Genomic DNA, 16,866 nt, shown 5'->3' on the forward strand with positions numbered 1-16,866 from the left:
GTTGATAAAAGACTCACTGCTCACTAAAAATAACCAACTTTTGAAGTAGGAATGATACTTCTTCAGCATCTCAGGACTTCAGAGAAATCCAGAAGCCCGTATAATTTGCTTAGCCGAGGCTGTGACCCCACCACTTCAGTCTCTCCCAGCAAGAAATTATTTTGAAGGAGAAAGTGAAGCGAATGTACTTAATATGTTTCTCCCTAGCATTTGCAGTTCTTTGAGGAGAGTTATGCTCTTACAGTGAGATAAAACAGATAGCATTGGCAGGCGCACTGCAGACTTTCAAATAGGTAACATGCAATTACTAATTGCTCCTCATTAAAAAGGGCACTGAAAAGATAAACACATATATTGATGCTAATATTTAAATGGTGCTATGGAAATGAGCAGAGAAAAGATGCCTCTACAAAGGGGAACCCACCTCAAAAACTAGGCACAGATAGATTCCTTTGTTTGCAGCAGTCCAAAGCTCACTATTCCTCAGTGGTTCTTTATCCTGCACCCCCTGCAAGTCCAAGACCTCAAAGGGCTGGGGAAAAAAAAGGCTACGGGAACTTAAGGTACAGTTCCTCTTGTTAAAGAACTAAAACTGACTTTTGTTCCATGTGAAGCCAAAACTTTCCAAGCTTTAAGGTCTGTAGTTTCCCCAGTCAGTATGATGGTTTGAAGGCTGAGATGCCTTTTGCACAGTAGCGCATGAAGCAGGGACAATGGAGCTCAGCCATCCCATTTCATATTTGGTTTTCATAGCTCTCCCTAATCTTTCAAACTCAAGATTTTGCAACAGATTTTACATCTGATTATTGCTCTTCTTGGCTGGATATCAAGAACTACTGATACCCAAGCCTGGTATTCTTATCCTCAAAGCCTGAGCGAGCCGAATGCATGACTCACACAGCTTTGAGTAGTCTCTCCTTTTGAGTTTCCATTCAAAAATCTTCATCTTAGAATAAGATAAATCGAAACAAAAAGACTCAGGCTGAAACATACATATAACTTTGAAAACACACAGAGAGCTTGGGAAGCGCAAAGCATTTCATTTTTAAGATATCTTCTGTGCTTGTACTGGAACTGAAGGGAGCTTCCATTTCCTTCTGTTCTACACCTACACTGCTCTGCACTGCATTCCACTTTAGAATACCACGGCCAAATATATGCAGTGGTTTGAATCATAACTGCATATGTGCTTATTAGCTGTACAGCATGGTGTTTCTTTTTTCCTGTGCTTACACAATTTATGATTGACAGCTAAGCTCATTAAAATGTGTTTGGTCATTTGCATCCATCTATTTAATTTATAGTTACCTGTCAGGTACTCATTTCTATTTGCAGTTACAATGCAGATTTACTAATGACTCTCAAGAACACAACACTGTGATGTGTCATCAAGTGCTGGGATGTCACAAAATGGTGCCACTTAATAAAAGACAGAGATCCCTTTCTAGTTTTAAGAATTGTAGTCTTAATCTTCAGAAGTGCAAACAACAAAGTCTTTAGATTTCAGTGCATTTCAAATGCTCAGCACTGATAGAATTTAGACTGCACTCTGTGTGATACCACAATGCCCATTTAGTACCAAGTCCTCAGTCTCTGTGCACAGAAGTAGATGAAGAATCAAGAAACTGGAAGAAAAATGCACCTCTGATATCTCATCTGTGCAGCCCAGTAGCCATAAAGAAACAAGAGGCCATTGAAAACATTGCCCCACCCATAAATCCTGCTTCTTTGGTATTTTTTAACCAACTTGGATGTGACATCATTACCATTTGCTTCACAAGGCAGACGTTAAATGCTGAAACTGAGGGAATAAGCTACTCAAGCCACTCCTGGGGCAAGTGCATGATGGCTGTAGAGCTGACTTCCAACTGCAGTGAGCATGCAAGGCTGTCAAATATTTAATATCCATTTTGGGGGAAGAAGAGACAGTAACCTGTTGCTCCCATCTACATAGTATATTCAGCTACAGTTTAGACAGTCTTGTCCTAGTCAGTTTTGCATTGTACAGCAGATTTATTTTAATATCAAGACATCTGTACTGTTAACATTTTGTAAACCATAACTTACTACAAGTATTAAGTTGAAATATAAATGAGGTTTGTGTTAAAATTTTAATATTAATATTAAAGAGATGTATTGAAGCAGAATTAATATTTTGTTTTGAAAATAAAATCCAAACCTCCAGATGATCAGAGGTTCTTTTGGTTCATTGGTTGCTTTTTGGTTTTTGTTTTGTTTGTTGTTGTTGTTGTTTTAAAGACTGCATCCTTTAACATTTGGTTGATTTTTTTTGTGGGTTATGTTCTTCTTTATAAGAAAAGAAGGAAAGTAATAAAATCATTACTGTATAGCTGTAGGAGGGTACAGCAGTTACTTCATGTAACATGAAGTTATTCTGATCTAGTACCTGACCTGGCACCCAACAACCCTGCCTGTGGCAGAGTGTTGGAATTTGATGATCCTTGAGGTCCCTTCCAACCCAAGCCACTCAGTGGTTCTATGACACTACTGCTTCCTCTCTTTTTTCGATTGGAGATATCAGAATTAGAGCTGGGCAGGCATTTTCTTGTGCCAAGTACACTGCTGAAAATATCTTAATTAAAAACAATACTGAGAATTCATTTCTTAAATGACACTTTTGTACACTGGGGTATGAGACAATCACTCTCCCCTCTCCCTACAGTCAATGGGGAGACACAAATGATACAGAAAGCGATTCGCCTCCTCCTTAGACAGGCCCCTCCAGATGGTAATGCAGCTTCACTGAAGCTACACACCTGTCTCAGAACAACAGGAGTCCCCTTCTGGAATGTCTGTTTCCCTCCAATGGAGATGAAAGGTGGCTAGATCATAAGCTAAGCATTTTCTTGAGCATCTCAAGATTGTGACACAAATTTCATCTAAAGTGCCTTCTGAGACACACTGGTTAAGATTCACTTTCCCAGTCCTGCAGTTCTCTGACAGCCAAGGACTGTAGCTACTACATCATCTGTGTCTGTGAGCATCCCAAGCTCTGCAGCCTGAGGAGCTATCTTCAGAGAATTGAGTTTCAGAAACATTACTGAAATGTCCATTTCCCAGAGAGCTATATGTATCTATTTTTCTTCCCCATCAGAGCAGGAAAATGTCTGAAGCAGTGAGGTTTCTTATGAATCAGAAATTCTCAAATTCAAAAACTCTGTAACTGAAACCCTGTTTAATTCTGGACTCTGATATTTGAGGATGAGGCATCAGGAAAACACAGCTATTTTAACACCTGGTTTCATTTCAGTTAATAACTCTGCATCTGATGAATTCTTCCCCATTAAGTCAAATTTATGCTAATACAGTCCTGATTAGCAAATACTATTTCAAGTTGGTTTATAGGGAGATTTCAGAATAAGGTAGGTATGTAGATTTAGTGAATTTTAGCCAGGAAGATTACATTCGGTGAATTCCAGCGCTCAGATGATAGGACAACATAAGCTTCAAAAGTTACTAATAAGTATCTCTACAGAGTAGTGGAGCTGCCTTCAGGATGAGAAGCAGGGAGAAGGCTTTTCAGTGCAAGGTAGATCTGTGCTGCCACTGAACACAAGACAGTCTCTAGCACTGGGGACTGTAGAATCCAGTACTTGTTACTTCATGGAAAATTCAGCCACGTCAAACTCACCCTCCTCTGGCCTTGAAACACACAAGTATGTATGAAACGATTCCCAGACTGGACTGTATAGGCTGTGCTCTGCAGGACTTTAGGAAAGGTGAAGCAAAAAGTACCAAGCTGACACCCTCAGCAAGTCAACTGTGTATCTTATCCTTCTAAGGAGCCATAGGTGGTGACATCTCTGGCCTCTATGTGCTATGTTTCACTGCCTAGTCTGGGCAGAACTTAAATTTTCCAAAAAGCATGCCACATCCTAAAGACATCGTTTCTCTCCAAAGACATCATTTCCCTCTGAAAAATGCTTCTGGCTAGAACAGCAATATATTAAACATTCTGCTTCGCTTAGGGTCTAGATAAAGCAGCAAAGGCACGGAGGGGGTATATTTTTGTTATCTTTACATTCATTTAAGCTCTTTGGAAAATACCTAATAATGCATTTACAGCATGCTGTTTTTAAAGCACTATCTATTAAAATATTAATAACTCATTCAGTCCCTTAGTGAAGCTGGTAATTTTGTATTTCCACTGCTTTATAGAAGCATGGATAAATACTCTGAAGGAAAGAAAAATCGTTGAAATAAAGTTGAACACAAGAGGCAGACCTTAATGCTCAACAGTTGAAGAGGATACTTCACACCCATCCACCCAAGCATGCATGCAGAGTGGGAGTTTTGAGAGACACAGGGTCTGTTCAGCCTGGGGAAAAGAAGAAGGGGGGATCTGATAAATGTTTATAAATATCTACAGGAAGGTGGGAGGCAAATGGATGAGGCCAGGCTCTTCTCAGTGGTGTGTAGTGATAGGACAAGGAGCAATGGCCTAAAACTTGAACTTAGAAAGTTCCATACAAATACGCGGAAGAACTTCTTTATGGTAAGGGTGATGAAGCCCTGGAACAGGTTGCCCAGAGAGGTTGTGGAGTCTCCTTCTATGGAGATATTCAAGACCCAGCTGGATGCGTGCCTGAGCAACCTACTATGGAGTGCCTGCTTTAGCAGAGGAGTTGGACTCAATGATCTCTTGAGGTCCCTTCTAACTTCCTGCAATTCTGTGGTTCTGTGAGTTAGACCCAGGAAACAAACAATCAGGACATGTTTTAAGGCACTGAAAGTGCACAGGAAATAAATACACTTACTCTTCACTTCTGTGGGTTTTTCAAACACAGACGCTGAATCAATAGCCACTTTTCACAGTTAAGTATCACTGTGTCCATTTTAGGATCAGAGAAACTGATGTACGTTAATTTAAGCTGATTGCTTAACTCAATACCTTCTGGTATTGCAAGCAACGTTTTCAGAGTGTATATAATGTACAGGTTGAATTCAACACAAAATATGAAAGCAAGCATTATCTTCTTCTAAAATGGCAGTGCTGCTGCCACAGTCCTTTAGTATAAGAACCCAAGAGGAGCTTATCCAGCATCTAAGGAGCAAGCTCATTTTCTCTCCTCTCTCAAGGAGTTCATACCCACAGTCCTTGATTTTCTGAAATCATTTCTTTCCTCTGGGATGAGGTGAGGGGAGGAGATACTCTGCGCTTATGGCTGAAGCAGTTTTTCTCTACAAAAGACACAATAATTAAAGACACTTTGGGCTTGAAAAGGACAGCGTGCTAGTGAGTTAAATATTCTGCTGGAAACGTTCACCACTGCTTAACAACATGTTTAAATAGCCAGCAGTATTGCACTCCAATGATCAAGGCTCTAGCCAAGCATGGTGGTTTTTTTTTCCTGTTTTTGTTTGTTTCTACACATTTTCTGCTGCAGTTATCTTCAGATTTTGGCACCACAGCCATAGGATGCTGATCCACCTCTTGGGATCACGCTTCAATCCAATGTTCCCATTTTGCAAACTAATGCCCCTCAGCCAGGGCACACACATAGCATATGAGTAGACCTGAACTCTGCCTTTATTTGAGAGAGATCCAAACGCATTATCTCATATTAGCAAAAACTAATTATTCTAATACACATATTACTAATTATTCTGATACCTACTTTTCTCAGTTCTTCCTGTTGTAACTTTTCCAAATTTAGATGATAATAAGTTAACCACAGGATTTGTGCAAAAGATATACAGCACGATTCAGTAATTGAATGGCAAAAGAAGAAGAGACCTGAATTTCCATCTGCCTCGCTCCAGTATTTTATAGGCTATATATAGGCCGCCGCTCTTTCCAGAAGGATTACATTAAAAAAGAAAAAAAAAAAAAAAAAAAAAAAAAAAAGAAAAAAAATCTTGGAATAAACTGATAAGAGAAAATATTCCTGAGTAGCAGATTCAACAAGCCCTCTGAGGCGAGCCACCCGGCTGCGCACCCAGCTCTCATCCCCACAGACCCCCGCCTGTCGCAGCCCGCCAGCCCCGCGCGGCCCTCAGGGCATCCGGGAGGGGCCCAGCCCCGGTTGCCATGCGGCGGGTGGATCCCGCCGAGCAGCCGTGTCGCGTGGGCCGAGCCCCGCGCCCTTTCCCGCGGCACCCTCCCCTCCGCTCGCGCCGGCGCTAGGACCCGCCGCACTATTTGTCGCGGCGCCACGGCCGCCGAGGCCGGGTGCGCGGGCGGATGCGTCCGCAAGTAGTTCCGGTCGAGGAAGTGGGTGCTGGCGGCAGCCGGTTCCGCGCCAGGGCGGCAGCGCCGTGACTCCGGCGGTGCCCGGCCTCAGCTTCGCGCCGCCGCCTCGCTCGCGGGGAGCCGCTCGTCGCCGCCCGTCGCCGCCATGGCTACCCGCTCGTGCCGCGAGAAGGCGCAGAAGCAGAACGAGCAGCACCAGGCCATCCTGGCCAAGCTGCTGCGCGAGGAGGACAACAAGTACTGCGCCGACTGCGAGGCCAAGGGTACGGCCGTCGGGCGGGCGCGGGGAGGGGCGGCGGGGAGCGACGGGGCCCGGGGTGGCGGCGGCGTGGCCCCGCCGCGCTCCTCTGCCCGGCCGCCCTGCCGATGTGGGGGCCGGGCGCTGCCCCTCGCCGGAGCTCCGCCGGCGCGGCCGCCTCGTGCCCCGCTGGCACCGAGCGGAGCGAGCCCCGGCAGGTAGGCGGCCGCCTGGCCCTGAAGCGGTGCGAGGGGTTCCCGAGCTGTTATCTACGCTCGGTCAGGTGGCTCCGTGCCGCGCTGGAGGAGGTTCGCGTTTGCGACTGTATTTGCTTTGGGTTGTGTGGCTCTGACGTGGACGAAATGTGGCGTGTCCCTCTTTCGTTCAGAATCGCTTTGTAGAGATGTTACCCTGGCTGGGATGATTGCACAGTAATTTATTGTTCTAAACATGATACTTCCTGCGTGGCAGCCAGGTGCGCGCGGCGCCGTGCTCCGGCTCAGCCTTGCTGGGGTTGAGGCCCCCGTGCTGCTGCCGAGCCCCCTTGGCAGGCTGCTGCTTTGCCCAGCGAGGGGACTCGAGCAGTGCCGTGTGTGATGGCGGTGGTTGGTACGTCAGAAAGAAAGAAACCAGCTCTTTATGTTCCTACTGTATGGACGTAAGTATTACATAATGTGGATTACACTAAAGATAACAGACCCTTGTGACTTGCAAGTAAGTCTTCTTACTGGTTTGTTGGTACAGCTATCCCAGCTTCTTGTTACCGTGTTAGAGACCCACTGTAAGCTGGGGGGTTCTGGAAAAGTCATGCTTGTGTGCTTTGTGCATGACTAGCGTTCCCATGTTGAGCTGTTTGCTGAGTCCCACACCTGTGCTGTTAGCAGCACAGGCCTCAGAGCTTGGCTGCTCAACAGAAGTGTCTCAAATTCTCCAACTCAGTTTTGTCTTCTCTTCTGAGTTCTCTCTTTCCAGCCATCACATGGGCAAAGTGTTGCTTGGTCTCTGTTGTCCTTGCTTGGTGTCTTCTGCTGCTTCAGTTCAGCAGTGCTGACACATTCAGCCTTGTGTTCCTATTTGCGTTACTGAATACTTCTGTTCACTGTGTGCACGTATTTCTGTGTGACGCTTCTATGCCTCTCTTCTGTCACAACTCAAAGCTTGAAGTGGCAGCAAGCTCTGACCTTTGGTGTGTTGTTTTTTTCTGTTGAGTTCTTGGAGCAGCTACCACTCTGTTGTCCAACTCTTCTTCTGCTTCCAATTGAACCTGTAATTCAGTTTTCTTCTTTGTAATGGATTGTTCTACTTAGCTGCCTTATCTACAATCTGACTGCACTTCTAAAGTCTTCTCTATTTTCTCTTTTGCCAAAACCTCTTCCTCTCATGCTTTCTGTACACTAATGGTATGGCTTGCTCTCACCCTTCCCCCCCACCAAAGCTGATTGAGGTTGTGTTTTGTTTTCTTCCCTCAAGCTTAATTTATGTGTGTCTCATCCTGTTCTGGCATTTCTTATTTTCTCATGTCTTATTAGCTTCTTGCTGTCATCTGCCTTTATACTCCTGTAGTGACACGTGCGGTTTTCTGCAGGTTGGAGAAGAGGTGGTGGAACAGCAAGCTGAGTTAGTGCCAGCTGTTCTAGGGGCACCTGTCTGGGAAGTGATAGGATGGGCAAGCTGCGTACATTCCTTTTCTTACCTTTGGAAGTTTGCTCAGTTAAGAGAGCTATGTGAACAGCATTAAGCTGCCACTGCATTATATCCTGGAGCCTGGATATCTGTGTACTTCCAAAAGATGTGGTTCAGAAGAAAAAGCAAAGTTGATTCTCTAGTTGAGTACCAAGCCCTTGCCTGTCGTGAAAACATAATGCCCTGTTGTATCGTTCCCTTGTTGAAACTTGCTGTTAGCTAACAGAAGAAGAAGAATGGAGGTATTTCTTTCAGTTACAGCCAGATTTATTTATTTTTTCCTCCTAATGTGTTTCACGCCTAACCCGTGCTGGCTGAGCACTAACCGCTTGCTGGTCTGACAAAGTTCTGGTTATGTTAGTCATGGCACAGAGCAATGGCTGAGGCAGTGATTCAAGATGTCTCTGCTGGGATCCCAGGTCTGGGAGCTGTCTACATGCATGGCTTCCCCCAGATGCTGATAGTCAACTTCTCTGCTTGCATCAGAACAGCTGTGATTTTGTCTCTGCACGTACCTGTAATTACAGAAATACAAAAAAACAACAGGCTGGAGTTCGGTCCTGTCATTTTCACTAGAGATTCTCTTAGGCCTGTCTTCCAGAAACTGTCTCGTGAAATTGTTCATGACAGACGTGTAGGACTTCCAAACTAGGGCTCATTTCTGTCAGAGAACCTGTATTTTCTTTTTGTTGGTGTTACTGATTCTTTTTCTTCTTTAAACTATTGCCTCTTTAGCTTCTGTTAGCTTTTTTAATGCAAGCTTTACATTCTTGTCTGTCATCCTCCTCCCTGTTTGCTAGGATTTTTTGAGTTCTGCTTCTTTACTGTTCACCTCATTGTTAGATGATGTTATCTTCAGGGTATAATGAATTATACTTGCATATTGATTCTTACTCTGTCAGTCTTTAAAACCCTTGCTTTTGGTCTTGCAGATGACTAGCATTGGCCAAAATTCAGGATGAGCTCTTAACTGAAGCTAAGAGGTTGTCATCACAGATCCCTTCCTCTCACCAGAGGTGCTGGAGTCCCTCCTTTTGTTCACAGACCTGAGCTATTACATTTCCCCTAGGCATCTGTTCACGTTGTCACATCTGAGGGATGTTGAAACTCACATACCATGGTTGCGTATCTGTATTAACTGCAGCTCTTTGAAGCCCTGGAAATTTGTAGGTAGCTAGATATCATCTGGAATCTTGTAAATATCCTTTTGACCCTAACAAACTTTATGTGGTCCCACTTGCTTTTTTATTGCTCATTGCTTTGATCATATCTATCTTTAATACCTTCTGGCTTCTTCATCTCACATCAAAAAAGGGATCTTCAGCACTTGCTCTTGTCCTACTGCTGATTCACTCCAAAATCACTGAGCTGGCTCTCCTTGTTCTCACTATCCAAGGACCATCTGCATTGCTTATAAGGAAGTTATGTTATTACATGCTTGCTTTTGTAGGAGGTTTTTTTTTTTTTTTTTTTTTAAATGAGTTATTATTTTCAGAAAGACAAATATTATTAATGGTGAATATTAATAGGAAGGGCAAATCCATCCATAGTTTTTTGCCTGCTTTTTAGCACATCTGGTGTGTGGAGTTATAACTCTTTGCTGCTTTGTTCTGCAAACCTTTTGGAAGGTGGAGAATACAGCTGAGGCCACATTTGTCAGAGTAGGCAGGAAGCAATAATTAGGATTGCTGACTTTGGGTACGGTTTGTGGAAGTGCATTTTATTCCTTATTTGCCTTTTAATTGTTGGAATAGCTGTCATGAATCCAACGGCTGCTGCTGAAATACACTGGAAGCAACCTGCTGTAGGGCCACAATCACAGCCTCACAGATGTCATCTCTTCAGGCAGGAAGCCTAAAGAATCAAAGGCTCTGGAACTGTCTTTACTATCAGTTGGGTTTTTGGAGGAGTGAAGGATGACATTTGATGGTGCAGTGCTTGTCTGCATACTGACTTTTTTACATCCCTATCTGAACAGCTGTCTGTGTGAGGCAGTAGGTGTTTTCCTAGTGTTACACTACTTATTCCTAGTATTTGTAAGAAACACTAAGGTATGTAGGCAGTAGCTTTAGTGATACTGGCTTCTTGAAAAAGGCAAGCAACTGAAATTCCTTCTTGTGCATAGCCTTATGGTCCTTTTCTGTGTATGTCTAAGTAAAACTGGCAGGGACTGGAAGGCTGTAGGAGAGAGAAATAGTTATAGATCTGTCAGTCTGGTGTGCAGACTGTACTGGGAGCCATCTTGAAGCGCCTGACTTTTATTTTTTTTTTTTTTCTTTCATAGTGTAGGGAGACTAAAAGCATTTTTATCATTATTTGTGCTAATATTTGAATATTTTAAGAAATAACACCTCATGGATTTATCAAACAGAACTGAAGTAAAAAAAAAACCATTAAGGTTAGTCAGCAGCCCTTTTGACTATAGAAGCTCACAGCTTGCTATTTCTATGTACTTAGTACCTAATTACAATGTGTTCCAAGTCTTCTAGGTTTGTGTTACTGCTTGGCAGCAAGACTGGTATTACTTGGGCACTGATGTTAAATAGTAGCAAACAGAGTGCTTGCAATTTGAAGGGTGTGACAGAGCACAAAAGGAGGTGCTTCAAAAGGGTCAAGATGTTCAGCAGCAGCAAAGGACTCCAGAGCAAGCAGGCATCTACACAGACTGGAGGGAGCAATCCTTCAGAGTAGCCCTGCAGAGGAGGACCTGGCAGTCCTGATGGATGAAAAACTTAACAAGCCAGCAGTGCGCTCTGGCAGCTTGGGAATCCTGGGCAGCTTGGTATCCTGGGCTCCATTAGAAGAGGGGTGGCCAGCAGGGGCAGGGAGGTGATTGTCCCCCTCCACTCTGCTCTTGTGAAGCCCCACCTGGAGTACTGTGTCCAGGTCTGGGGCCCCCAGTACAAGAATGACAGAGAGCTGTTGGAAATGGTCCAGAGGAGAGCCACGAAGATGGTCAGGGGATTGGTGCACCTTCCCTATGAAGACAGGCTGAGGGAGCTGGGCTTGTTCAGTCTGGAGAAAAGAAGGCTATGGGGTGACCTCATTGCAGCCTTTCAGTACCTAAAGGGAGCCTACAAACAGGAGGGGAGTCAACTCTTGGAAAGGGTAGATAACTGCAGGACAAGGGAAAATGGTTTTAAGTTGAGGGAGGGAAGGTTTAGGTTGGATGTCAGGAGGAAATTCTTTACAGAGAGAGTGGTGAGGTGCTGGAACAGGCTGCCCAGAGAGGCTGTGGATGTTCCATCCCTGGAGGTGTTCAAGGCCAGGTTGGCTGGGGCCCTGGGCAGCCTGGTCTAGTATTAAATGAGGAGGTTGGTGACCCTGCCTATGGCAGGGGGTTTGGAGCTTCATGATCCTTGAGATCCCTTTCAACCCGGGACATTCTGTGATTCTGTCATGTAAACTGGGATCTATACATCTTGGTCTCCCATCCATCTCCACAAATAGGGGCTGTAAGAGTCTGATCACTGTTCTAACCATGTTCAAGTGTAAGGCATATGTTTGAAACCCAAACAGTTGTTTTCTGTTTGTTATGCATTGGATTTGAATGTTGACTTTAATGCAAACATATTGTCTACTGAAGTCTGCTGATGAATTCACATCCCTATCAAGCAGGCAATTACCTGAGTTATCAACTGCTTTAGATTTTTTTTAAACTGTAGCATTACAATAACACGATTGGAAGCTTGCAGATCTTTTGGACCATCAGATAAAGTGAATAAATTGCTGTCAGGAGTTTTACAGAGTTGTTTCGTTTCTTTTTGTTGTTGTTGGGTTTCTTTGTCTCAAGCACTGTGAGGCATGAAGTCTGGCTAAGTGATCTCTTACCAGAATTGTAATAAAATGACACACTGGCACTGTTGCTTGTTAAATTAGATGAAAAATTAGTTTATAGTATCCAATGGAAATATTTTCAATAATTTTTAGTTATACTATACAATTCTTAGATATCTGATTAGCAACTTGATCTCTTCTATGTGCAGCTCAAAAAGTAGAAATGTGAGGAGAGGCTGAACAAGAAAAACTGCAGTGCTGAAACTTGTGTAGTCAAAGCCAATTATTGCAAACTTGGCTGTAAGGAAAGCTAATTTTCATTTTCCTAATAGAATCATAGAATCACCAACGTTGGTAAAGATCATCTGGTCCAACCATCCACATACTACCAGTATTTCCCTACTAAGCCATGTTCTTTAATATGACATCTGAACATTTCATGAACGCCTCCAGGGAAGGTGGCTCAACCACCTCCCTGCGCACTCCATTTCAGTGCCTGACCATTCTTTTGGAGAAGAAATTTCTCCTAACATTCAACCTCAGTCTCTCCTGGCGCAGTTTGAGGCCGTTCCCTCTAATGTCGCTGGTTCCCCAGCAGAAGAGACCAACATTCACCTTGCCACAACCTCCATTCAGGTAGTTGCAGGGAGCAATGAGGTCTCCCCTGAGCCTTCTCTTCTCGAAGCTAAACAATCCCAGTTCCCTCAGCTGCTCTCCTGAAGGCTTGTGCTCCAGACCCCTCGCCAGCTTTGTTGCCCTTCTCTGGACACAGTCCAGGGCCTCAATGTCTGTCTTGTAGTGAGAGACCTAAAACTGAACATGGTACTCGGTGTGGCCTCTCGAGTTGACTGTAGAGGGGAGGTTGCTGCTCTGTGCTGGTGATACTATTTCTCATATCAGATCTCATACGATGATACTGCCTTTTTGGCCACCTGGACAACACTGCTGGCTTATGTTCAGCTGAGCTTCAATCAATACCCCCAGGTCTGTTTCCTCCACATGGTCTTCCAGCCACTCTGCCCCAAGCCTGTAGCATTGCTTGGGGTTGCTGTGGCCGAAGTACAGAACCCAGCGCTTAGTCTTGTTGAACTTCCTTCCATTGACCTCAGCCCAGCAATCCAGGCTGTCTAGATCTCTCTGTAGGGCCTTCCCCCCCACCCCTGGGCAGATGACACTTCCTGCTAACTTGATGTTAACTGCAAGCTTGCTGAGGGTGCACTCAATCCCCTAGTCCAGGTCATCAGTAAAGATGCTGAACAGAACAGGCCCCAGTGCTGACTCTTGGGGAATACCACTTGTGACTGGTCCCATTCACTGCTGCTCTTGAGGCCCAACCCTCCAGCCAGTCCTTCACCCAGCAAAGAGTGTTACCTGTTCAAGCCGTGGGTTGCCAGCTTCTGCAGCAGAATACTGTGGGAGGCAGTGTAAAAGCTTTGCTGAAGTCTAGGTAAACTACATCAACAGTCTTTCCGTCATCCACCGGGCAGGTCACTAGATCATAGAAGGATTTCAGGTTGCTCAAACGACCTGCCTTTCCTGAATCCATACTGACTGAGCCTGATCTCCTGGTTGTCCTGCACATGCTGTATGATCTCTGTCAAGATGATCTGTTCCATAACTGTTCCTGGCATCAAGGTCAGGCTCATGGGCCTGTAGTTCCCTAGGTCCTCCTTATGACTCCTCTTGTAAATGGGAATCCCGGTGGCAGGCTTCCAGTCCTCTGGGACCTCTCCAGTTGACCAGGAATGCAGATAGATGGTGGAAACAGCTTGGCAATCATCTCTGCCTAATAACCTCCTTGTCTCAAAAATAAATCACAGGAGATGGAAAGGACATCTGGAGATCTCATCCAATCCCCTGTTAACGCAGTTCCTTATATGGGGAAGCATCCACGTGGATTTTGAATATCTCCAAAGGAAGAGACTCTATGGCCTCTGTGTGTTTCAGTCCAGTATTCTGTCACCTTCATGGTAGAGAAGTTCTTTCTCATGTTCAGATGGAATGTCCTGTGTTGCTCTTTGGACCTGTTGCCCCTTGTCCTGCCACCGGGCATCACTGAAAAGAGCCTCTCCCCTTTGTATTGACACCAATCCCTTTACTTTCCAGCTGAGAGAAGTGCAGTGGATTTAGCTGAAACCTGTAAGCAGGTGGAATGGGGCAGTGGGGTTGTTTAAGTACTGGGTGACCTACTGGGAGAGTCTTTCAAAGGAAGGGATTTGTTTCTATCTATCTCCTGTCTCTCATAGTTTGCAAAAATACTCTGAAATAAGCCAAAGAAAATCTGTTTAACTTGTGCAAATGCACATTTCTGCTTCTTTATGCTGCCTGAAAGTTTTTTACCGAAGCTTTTGATGTGATATTTTTGTGTGGAAACTGCATTCTTCAGGACACAGCAGGCCTAGATTGCATGAGGTTGCAAGTGGCATGCTGTAGTCTGGTTAGGTGATTGGGCTAGATGACCTTTGGAGATTCCTTGCTACTTTCTTTGACTTCCAATACAAATATTTGCAAAACTTGTGTGGTTGTTGGGTGTGGTGCATTTTTTTGTTTGCTTTGTTTATTTATATTTATTATAACCTTTTAGATCAACAGGGGTGGATTACATAGGTGCAGAAATCCTTACCTTAGTTTTCAGCCTAGGGCAAATTATGAAAGAATGATTGATAGTATTGATGGGATCGTGTGCTTAAGTGCAGGACATCCTACAGTAGCCAGAAGCTACTGGTGTCTCTCTCCTAATGATGCCTAAGCTCTGGCTTTGACACTCTTCAGTGAGGTGAAAAAGGTGTTGCTGCAGGATGTTGCTGGTGACAGATATTAAGCTTTGCTTTGCACCTGGATCTCTTTTTGTGCAACTGAGATTGACGCTGTTTTGTGGATCGTCCCTCTTGGCCTGGACACTGTGGAGAAGGCACCTTTGATGCAGTCATAGGAAGTCCTTGTCAACAGCAGTCAGGAAGCATCTAGGTACACGTATGTGATAAGTAGACTTTTAGGGAGGTACCTTTCTTGTAGGGATGGTTCCATCCTTAATCTAGATTTCCTAAAGGGATTAATAGTCACTTAGTAGATATTGCTCAGAGAGCAGTCAAAGTTAATCGAGTGCATGTGTCACATCTTCCTCAGCTAGCTCACTGGTGTGGCACGATTCAGCTTTACTAACTTAGATGCTTTGAATTGCTCTCCCAGGAGGCCACAGGTAAATTCCCTAAAACTTAATGAGTTTACCTTGTGACCAGGTAATGTACAGTGATGTCCTTATCGTAATGTTGAGGTGCTTTTATAACACAGCTATATTTGTAACTACTTGAATTCAGCTTCACCATGCTGGCAGCAACAGTTTTCAGATACTGTAGAAGAGTAAATCTGAGTTAGCTTAGCTATGATTTTACTGGTATCACAGAGAAATAGTGAGATTGCAGTCTTCCAGTTTTGCAAGCAAGAAGTAGATATAGGTGCTTTAGGAGGCACAGACTGGGCTGGTGAGGATGGAGAGTGACATTCTGTCAGAGCGGTGGGCTTGCGTGTGCAGCTTTGCTCAGAGATGGATGATGAGCTTAAGAGCTTATGGGTCAGGGCTAGAAGGCAGGCTAGTGGGTGATGGTGTAGGTGCCTGCTCCTAACTGCTGGATCAGGAAAAAGTAGGAATGAAGCCTTCCTGTACTGTGCTTATGTGGCAAAGTTTTGGTAGCAAGGAGGCTGCATGGGGTTAACTTTGTGAGGAGCACAGCAGCTGCCCCATGTCAGGTCAGAGACAGTTCCAAAAGGGACCCGCTGCTGTCAGAGCTGAGCCATGAGTGGTGCTGGGTGTGCTCTGGGAGAACAGATTTGGGGAGGGGAAAACTGCTGCACAGCTACTGGGAGGAAGGAATGAGAATGTGAGAGAAGCTAACCACCAAAGTCGGTGAAGAAAGAGGGCAGGAGGGGCTCCAGGCATGGAGGAGAAGCTCTCTTCAGCCCAGGAGAAGCATGTGGTGGTGCAAGCTGTCCCTCCGCAGCCCATGGATGCCACATGGAGCAGATCTCCTCATGCAGCCATGGAGGAGGCCACGGTGCAGCAGTGGATGAGGCCTGAAGGAGCTGCAGCCTGTGGAGGTAGCCCACAAGAGCCCTGTGCTGGAGCTGCAGCTCATGAACAGGAGCCCGTGATGGGGTGGAGGAGCCATGGTGAGGGAGCTGCTGACAATAGGGACCTGTGGGGAGCACCTCCTGAGGGATGGGCCCTGTGTACAGAGCCATGTTGAAGCAGTGCTTGGAGAGTTACAGCCTGTGGGAATCCCATGTGGAGCAGGGGGACGCTTCACCTGAAGGAGTGATGATGAAGGAGCAGCAGAATTATTGACTGACTGCTGCCCTTGTTCCCTGTGCTGCTGGAGGGAGAAGGAGGAAGAAGGTGAGTGGAAGGAAGCTGTATTTAGTTTGCTCTCTGTTCCCACTGCTGTAATCTGTTATTAGCAATAGGCAATAAATTATGTTAATCTCCCTTATGCTGAGTCTGTTTTGCCTGTGATGATGAGTGATCTCCCTGTCCTTATCTCAACCCTTAAGCCTTTTTTCATCACATCTTTTTTCATCCCTTCCTGTTCTTTTGAGGAGGGGGGGGTGAGAGAGCAGTGTGGTGGAGTTTGACTTGTGTCAGTGTGAAACCACCACCATCCTTCTTCAGAGAACTTGAAGAAGCCTGACATTCACAAGCTGTAGTGTATGTAGGGGACTTGAACCACAGTGAGAATTGTCATAAGGACAGCATAGCAGGGAACAAGCAGTCTGGGATATTCTTGGAAGTGTATTGGTCATTTTTCAGTACAAGTGGTTGAGTCAAGTGGATTGTCAGGTTAGGTGCTCAGATGGACCTGACTGACCTATCCTGCTGTCAGCAAAGGAAGGACAGGTTGGGGATGGTCTTGGCTGCGGTGGCTGTGAGATGGAAGAGTTTAGGGTCCAAAGAAGAGGG

At 45.0% G+C, this 16,866-nt stretch overlaps 1 protein-coding gene across 2 annotated transcripts in view; it reads left to right on the forward strand.

Moving 5' to 3' along the window:
* Positions 1-6,339: 6,339 nt before the first annotated feature.
* The window catches only part of SMAP1 (small ArfGAP 1), a 94,578-nt gene continuing 84,051 nt past the window's right edge, over positions 6,340-16,866 (forward strand). For both annotated transcript variants that reach the window (XM_042810710.1, XM_042810719.1), the window contains exon 1: positions 6,340-6,477. In XM_042810710.1, the coding sequence (XP_042666644.1) occupies positions 6,360-6,477 (118 nt within the window). In that variant the 5' untranslated portion in view covers positions 6,340-6,359. The remainder of the gene's footprint in view (positions 6,478-16,866) is intronic.

This window comes from Centrocercus urophasianus, unplaced genomic scaffold (assembly GCF_019232065.1).
Source record: "Centrocercus urophasianus isolate 14NV4802_14NV808 unplaced genomic scaffold, USGS_Curo_1.0 seq_10, whole genome shotgun sequence".
Classification (NCBI taxonomy): domain Eukaryota; kingdom Metazoa; phylum Chordata; class Aves; order Galliformes; family Phasianidae; genus Centrocercus; species Centrocercus urophasianus.